This window comes from Lissotriton helveticus, chromosome 7 (assembly GCF_964261635.1).
Source record: "Lissotriton helveticus chromosome 7, aLisHel1.1, whole genome shotgun sequence".
NCBI lineage: Eukaryota > Metazoa > Chordata > Amphibia > Caudata > Salamandridae > Lissotriton > Lissotriton helveticus.
Genome location: NC_136068.1, coordinates 1680417740 through 1680425536, shown reverse-complemented (window position 1 = coordinate 1680425536; position 7797 = coordinate 1680417740). Strand labels below are relative to the sequence as shown.

The following is a 7797-nucleotide window of genomic DNA, read 5'->3' as shown; positions in this document are numbered from 1 at the left end:
TTTAGTCAAATCTCCAGCCTCAAATCACCCCCACCATGCAAGTGTTGAGCACAGTATCAACACTTGCAAAGCCAAAATATCTGACAAGAAATAATTTCCAGGCCTTAGGCCTTGGTTTCCAAGAAGACCCACATGAACAAATATTGGGAATGCCACACAGTGAACTCTCACAAGGGCTCCTACATTTTTTAAGAGACTTTCATTTTCTGGTGATATAGCAAACACATTTTTTTACCTTTCTTGCAGTTTTTGTAAGAATTCTTTTCCAGCGTCTGGGTTCCTTGAGAAGTAGTTTTGGAATGTGCAAAATGACTCTACGAAACCGACCAGAGCAGAAACAGACATGGCAAACTTAACATCAATCTTAGTAACTCTGTATAAAAAAAAGACATTACAGGCTTTACAATACTGCCTTTCATCATAGATTAACTTACCTATTATTTTTCAGAAGACCTGCTTGTAGTTCTCAAGATTATGATGAGATCCTGAGTTGGGGAATGAAGATCCTATTTCTCTAAAGAGTGTGTGAGGTTTCCAGGTGTATTATATGATATGTCTGTGAGGCCTTATTATGCAATGCACTCATAAAACTGTCTTGGGTCCAGTCAGGCACATTTGAAAACCTTGAGCTTAATTCCAGGTAGCTGTGGCTCTGAGCAGCAAGGCTTAACAAAAGAACAATGTGCAAAGCATTTAACACTATCAAACAACTGAATAATAAAGTCACAAAACAGGAATGAGATACAACAACTCCTACAAATCAAGCAAATGTTAATGAGTTTTCAGAGTCCTTGATGAAAAAAATTCAGCAGAATGTTCCAGAGATATGAATGTTTAAAGCAGTTAAACACTTTGACATAAACTGCAAACAAGAATTGGCAAATCAAAAAGTTGTAAACTTTTTAAAGTGTGTAAGAGTTTATACTACTGAGTTTGGCAAATTCAAGTGAGGTTGGGTGATGAAATTCAACAATATAGAGGTCTAGGATAACTAAACTGAATCTTTGGACAGTTATGTGGCAATCAGAGCATTTTAAGAGCAAGTTCAATTGACTTGTATGGAGTGGTCCTGATGCTGAGGGATGCAGGCTTAAAGATCCTCAATTGATGCTCCAGATGATCTGCAGTCCATGAGGGCAGGGGGGAGTCCAGTCCAGTCCTCAGCTCTCTGGTGAGTGGGAGCAACTCAGGCACCAGATTCCGGGGTCTGAAAAAGTCCTCTCTGCAGGAGTTGTCCTCTCTGCAGGAGTCAAAGGGCTGCCAATGCAGTCCTTTCATTCTTGCTACACTTAGGGCGTGGTGTAAATCTTTGGTGGGGATTAATGACCCTTGGGGTGGAAATGGATGAATCCAGTCACAACCAACACCCACGGGTCCAGCAGATTTGGGTGTTACCTTTGACTATCTTCAAATTGCCCTTCCTAGTGCCATTCATCCGTCAGTGGCAAAACAGCTGCAGGAACTACTTGAAATGCTTGGTCTCTTCCTGCTTTAATGCCCCCAGTGGTATTTTAGGTGCCAGCCAACTGATGTTTGGAGTCTCTGCTTCAGAGCATGGAATCAATCTTTCTCCTTGCCAGGCACACAGAACAGGGTCCAAATTTAGCTAGCCCAAAGTGCAGAAGGTGTAGTCGTGCTAGTGTCACAGCCTCTTCTTGTGCGCTTCCAATGTGTGCAAATTGGTCTGCTTCTTGATCCACATCTAGCAAGTACTGAAGTCTATGGTTCAAGGTGTTTCTATTATATTACACTTAAGTACTCTGAGGGAACAACACAGTCCCTAGCAAATGGGCTAGGAGGTCTCCTGCTTTCGGGTGACACAGTTTTGGTAATGTGTAGCATCTGCTATCCCAGAGCGCAACTTTCATGCCACAAACAACATGACTGATGTCTTCCTTGAGTGTGAGGACCTAGGTAGCCCACACTCGGTAGCATGGCTGCCATGGGCTACACACCCACAAAAAACTAGTTCAGAAACAAGGCTTCCTGTGCAGTAGTGTTTTTGCAGTAGCCCTTCAAAGGCGGCATCATCTTTGATGCCTGACTTTTGGGCTACCACCCTTTGCAGTCCATCCTTTGGGGAGGAGGTTGCACCTATATTGCTGCAACAGTCTTTTTTCACACATCTCCCCAGGTGAGCAGAAACTTGTCTCAGGCCCAGCGCTTCTGCAGTCATTGGACCAGCTATGTCAAGGAGTGACAACTTTCACAAAGGTTGCTAGCATAAAATTCAAAATAAGTATCGACTGCACTATGGAGTTGCATTTAACGTCCCCTCTAGTTTGATACCTTACATGACATGGTTAGGTAGCCTCTGGAGTGCCAACCATTAACCCTGCAATTACCTTATAAGGCTGCTTAACTGTCCTCAGCAAACACCAACACTTTAGGGTTTTGCTGTACAGACATATCTTAAATATATGTCTATCTAAAAATATATAGCTCCCTGCCTTAGGGGTTAATAGGCCTGCCTTAGCGGAAACGTATATGTATAGTTATGGGACTAGTGGTAATGGCAAAGTCATTAATGCAATGCTTGCACGGTCTCTTGAGTCTGCAATGACAGCAGAAACATATGGTTTCACATTGTAACACAGAGTGATGTAACCAGGGCTGTAGTTGTTTTGTGGACTGCCAGCCTTACAAGCCCTGGGTAACTGGATACCATATACCATGAACTTATAAGCAAGTCATCAGATGCCAATTGGTAACACCCAATTAAAGAAGTCATTTTAAAAAGGAAAGAACACTGTCACTGAGGTCTGGACAGCAGTCCTCTGTACACTCTCAAAGTCGAAACCCAGCAGATAGCATTCAAGAATGCAGAAAAATTGGGGGGAACCTGCAAAACGCCTATTTTCTCACACAAACCCCCTATCTAACACTCCAAGGAGACCTCAACCACCTCCTGGTGAGTCTTCATGGGCTTTAAGCACGGAAGGATGCAGAAAACTAGCTGTCACTATTGCAGGGCCTACTCTGCCTTACATCCTGCAGACTGTAGTTTCCCTCTGGGAATTTGACCGACCTCAATTCTGGCAGGACCCATTCTAAACACAATTCTTCACTGTTTCCATTTTCCCTAGGGTCAGAGATACCTACCTCTACTAAAACTATCTTAGCTAGGGCTACGCCTAGCTTACCCACATAGTTTATACATAACTGGGGTAACCCCACCATGACAAATGGGGTTAGGGGGCCTATCTTGCTGCTTGACATATTGTCAGACCACCATGCTAATAACAGTACAGCCATAAAGACTAACACCCACTAGAGGCTACTGACAACTACCAATACCCAGAACTACACATTTAGCTCTCCAGTGACAGGAGGAGAGCCTATGCAATATGTTTCTTTGGGTTCTGCAGGCCCTTTTTCTGAGTGGGGGACTACCCCATCCTATGGCAAACACCCATTTTCCACTTCTCTTCTGTTAGCTCAGGTGTCACAACCTTGGGCTGAACAGTGGCCTAACTTTCTAGGACTTCTTGGGGAACAGGGACGGTCTTACCAGTGCCAACTTTGGAGTTTTCCCCTACTTTGATGGAAGCCCCACGGCTAACTGGACTTCTTTCAAAATTTTCCTCCCTTAGCTACATTTCTTTCTTTTTCTCCTTTCTTATGGGGCCTGCTTTTCCTAACTGCAGGGACAGCAGCCCTAGAAACCTTTGGTGAGACAGTGCCCTGGGTAACTGCACTCACTGGGCTCAAACCAACCTCTGTGAGGTCATTTAAAAAGCAACAATCAAGGGGTAAGTCTGAACTGACTGTCACTGTATTCCAGCTAAAGTAATCCTCTACTTCTAAAGTTACTAAACCACAGGCCCAACACATATCACCTGGGAAATCCTTACTCGTTTAGTCTCTCCTGGCAAATACCGGTCCGGAGGCACCAGCCTATCATGCACACTGGTGCGACTAGCACAGGTATAGCTCAAGGCAGTGACTGAGGTTCCATTGACCATTTCGGGGTAAAAGTGCTTACTACTCTCAGCAATCACCAAATCACTCTCTGGGCCATTTTCCCAATTAGAACTAGGATATCCTCATTTGAGGAATAATCATATAAGGCTACACTGACAACTCCAGTGGCCTTTTTGTTGGGAAGAGCTGTATCCGCTCCGTAGTTCCCAAACTGCTAACACTCAAAGCAGGATGAACATTTTAAGCTTAGGGTCCCACCTACTCTGCTTACTGTTAGAGTTGGGGTGGGATTTACTCTCCTCTCCTGTAGGGTTCTGGGACTCTGAGGTATGTTCTTTGGTGGATTTACCACCTCCCTCATATCCCTTATGTGGGCACAACCCCACCCTTCATGGAGACTACCTTCTGATGCTTTATGGAGTTCTTGTTCTAGCCCACTCATCAGCCTTTTTCCCAACTTTTTAGGGCAAGTTAAAGATTGGAATCTACTAGAGGTTGGTGCAACTTCTATGAGCAATAATTTGTCAAAATGTGTTTTTTACAATTAAATTGTACAAGGCTTCAGAGTTCTCAATCTGGTTTCATTGTAGTCAGCCCCCCACTGACATACAAGAGGCATCCACATAGTCTACGCATGTTTGTGTTGCCTTATTGGAGTGCTTCTAAACGTAACTCTGTATTCCTCTGGTGTGAGGCCAAATAGCACAATGACTGCCTGTCCCATGTGCTTTGAGGAGTCTGCTACCTCATCCTAGACTGTAAGCAATGTACCCTCTTTACTGTAGACAACAACTCCCAAACAAGACTCAGCAATGCTGGGCACCCACTTTTCTCTTCCATAGAGCTCTCTCAGAGGACGCCAGCCGTATATCTATATTGTCACCTTCAGTGAATTTAGAAACTATGCCCTCGAGCAACCTAATATCATGAGTCGCTATCATTCCCCTCGGAGGGCAGCTAAGTGGATGCACTCGCCTTTGCATAGGGTGGGGGTGGGCAGTCCACGATCTGTTGCTGTATAACTGGTCAGCTTTGTTGCAACACCTGGCTGTACCTCTGTTTGGGGCAAGAGCTCCTACTTTACCGGCGTGTTCTCCTTCGATTTTTAAGATAGGGCTGGGCAAAGACGCCAAAGGAATTCTTCTTTCGGTGCTGGAACCCAGCTACTACAAAAAAACTAAGTTGAAGGTAATTCAAACAATGTTTTCAGTCTGGAGGAAAATACGAAGGAAGTGGGCAATCCCTAACTATAATTTTTACACACCTTTGGCTGCAGCCAGGTTGTTACCGCCTATCTTTCAAGATTTTGTTACTATAAGGTGGAGGGCACATGGTATCTGTACTTTGGGTGACCTATCTGATAACGGCAATATGGCTTCTTTTTTACTTTTAAAAGGAAAATATGGGTTAGGTACACATGAATTTTTTTAATTTCTACAGATACGTAGTTATATGGATAGGCTTTTGTTAACTACACCTACTGCCCTTGTTAAAAACTCACTTATGGAAATTATTTTGAGAAAGGGGCGAATTGGTGCTTTGTATCAGAAGTTATTGTCAGGTTTACCAGACGATCTTTCGTCCCAAAATACTAGATTGGATTGTAAATTTGGCAAGACTGGCATCGATATCTCAGCACTATTGGAATTAGCTGATTCAGTTCTAATCTCCGGGAGTTTACAATCGCAAAGCTATATGGCCCTTTTTGATCTTTATTTTACTCCTGCTAAGATTTCTAAATGGGGAGGGACTAAGGGTCATGGGTGTCCAAGATGTGGCCAATTGGCTGCCAATGATGTTCATATGTTTTTTTTACGCCCGAAATTGGCTCTTTTTTTTCAAGATGTTCAAGGTTTTATTACTAGTGCTCTTGAAGATTCCGATGTCTATTTCAGTCGAACTAGTCATAACAGGATCTGAAAATGATTGTTTGTTTTCTAGAACAACCCATGAGACTGCTCTTCTTTGTATTGCAATGTCTGTAATTCGTTTAACTATAACTTCTGAATGGATCAATCCTATCCCCCCGATGTTTTTCAATTGGAGAGCTAGGATTCTCGCTCTCCATAAATTAGAATCAGCGGTCTTTCAAAGGGGGGGGAAGAGGAGGCGAGAGAGGGGGTTGAAAATTTGGGCTCCATTTACACAATGGATACAGAATTGAACGTTATGATTATGGTTTGTTCTTTATTCTTTGCGTAGGTTCCTTCTCATTTCTCATGCCAAATGATACTGTCTGAATATTGTGTTTAAAACCTTTTTTTTTCTTTTTCTGTATGATATTAAACAAAGGAGTTTGTCAAGCTGTATAATTAAAAAATTAAATTAAAAAAAAGGATCATGAGTCGCACCTTTGAGCATCTCTGAATAAGTACTGCTGCCACTATTACCTTGGGGATTCTAACCTATCTTGGCTGTTTTCTGGTCAAGTACCAACATTTCCTCCTAGATTTCCAGTCTTCACTCCACAAGTTTGAGCTGGATATACAAGTACTTGGGCCTTCCTACTGGAGTGAAGTTCCTCTGGCTCCCAGCTGCATACCCAGGTCTTGACCATTCTATAGGTGCCACTCTGCTGTTGACCCTTCAATCTTAAAGGGAAAATGTTCTTCATCATCACACTCTTGGGTGACTTTCACTGCTAACTGAACTTGGGCCTGGAGATACGTTGTCTCCTCCTAGGCTTTACGGGCCTTTTCCAACTCTTTGTTCTTGACAGACAGGTCTAGTCCAGTTCCTTTCCTCCTGCACATCCCTCTTTAATTATTAATTTTAAGTGTGGGCGTGTTAGCCAGGTCACCTGCTTCAATCTCGATTTTTATCAAAGCTTGCAAAGTACTTAAGAAGAACTGGTGGTCAACTTCCCTTTGGCGTGAGAAAGAAATTTGTCTAGTGCCTGCAGAATTTTTGGCAACTTATTGAGGCTGTTGCTTGACTCTAAGAAAGTATAGATTTTATGTCAGTTGCAATTTATTAATTGCGTCCTACAGCTAAACACAAGTTCTATATTCTACCACTAAGCACCAATTTAAGGATCTGGGTGTATTATATGATGCAGTTGTGGGAGGGGTCACTCTTCAATACACTCAAAAAACCTTTCTTAGGTCCAGTCAGGCTCATTTGAACACCTTAATCTCAACCCTGGGTAGATGTGGCTTTGAGCAGCAAGGCTTAACAAAGGGACAATGTCTAAAGCATTTAATAGCACCAAACAATGGAATAAGAAAGTCACGCAACAAGAAAGAGACACAGCAACAATTTCTAAAAATAAAGCATATTATTATGAATTTTTAGAGTCATTGATGATCAAAATCCACTAGAGGATTCCTGGAATATGAATTTTTAAAGCATATAAAAAACGTTGTCAAAAATGTGTTTATTCAACCGCAAGCAGGCTTTGTAAACTTTTGAATAATTTGTAATAAACATAAAATGAAAATTAGACTTGTAGAGCAGCTGCTACCCTGAGGCAACTAGTCACTATAACTCTGCAGATAGATCACAATCCAAGCAGACAACGCTATTAATATACCTAGAACAAATGTTCTACCTGTTGAAAAGCCATGTTTTAAGAGCTTTCCGGAAGAATAATATATTTTTTTTTCTTGAGATGAAGGGTCATTGAGTTCCAGAACTCAGCAGTACACGTGATAAAGCTCCTGCCCAGATCTTTTACATGTGGATACCACTAGGTTAAAAGCTGGCAATGATCTAAGTGACCTACTGGAAGTGTACCATCGGAAACGATGTTTCAGATATTTGGGTCCTACATTATATACATTGCCTTAAAGGAGATGTAGAGGGCCTCGAAATCTATGGTTTTTTTCCAGGAAGCCAGTGTAACTGGACAACACCCTTGAAGACAGATTGAAA

At 42.3% G+C, this 7797-nt stretch overlaps 1 protein-coding gene across 1 annotated transcript in view; it reads right to left on the bottom strand.

Annotated features, from left to right (window-relative positions):
* Nucleotides 1-231: 231 nt before the first annotated feature.
* The window catches only part of LOC144769629 (uncharacterized), a 231720-nt gene continuing 224154 nt past the window's right edge, over nucleotides 232-7797 (bottom strand). Inside the window, exon 6 of the mRNA XM_078653799.1 lies at nucleotides 232-373. Coding sequence (XP_078509925.1) covers nucleotides 232-373 — 142 coding nt within the window. The remainder of the gene's footprint in view (nucleotides 374-7797) is intronic.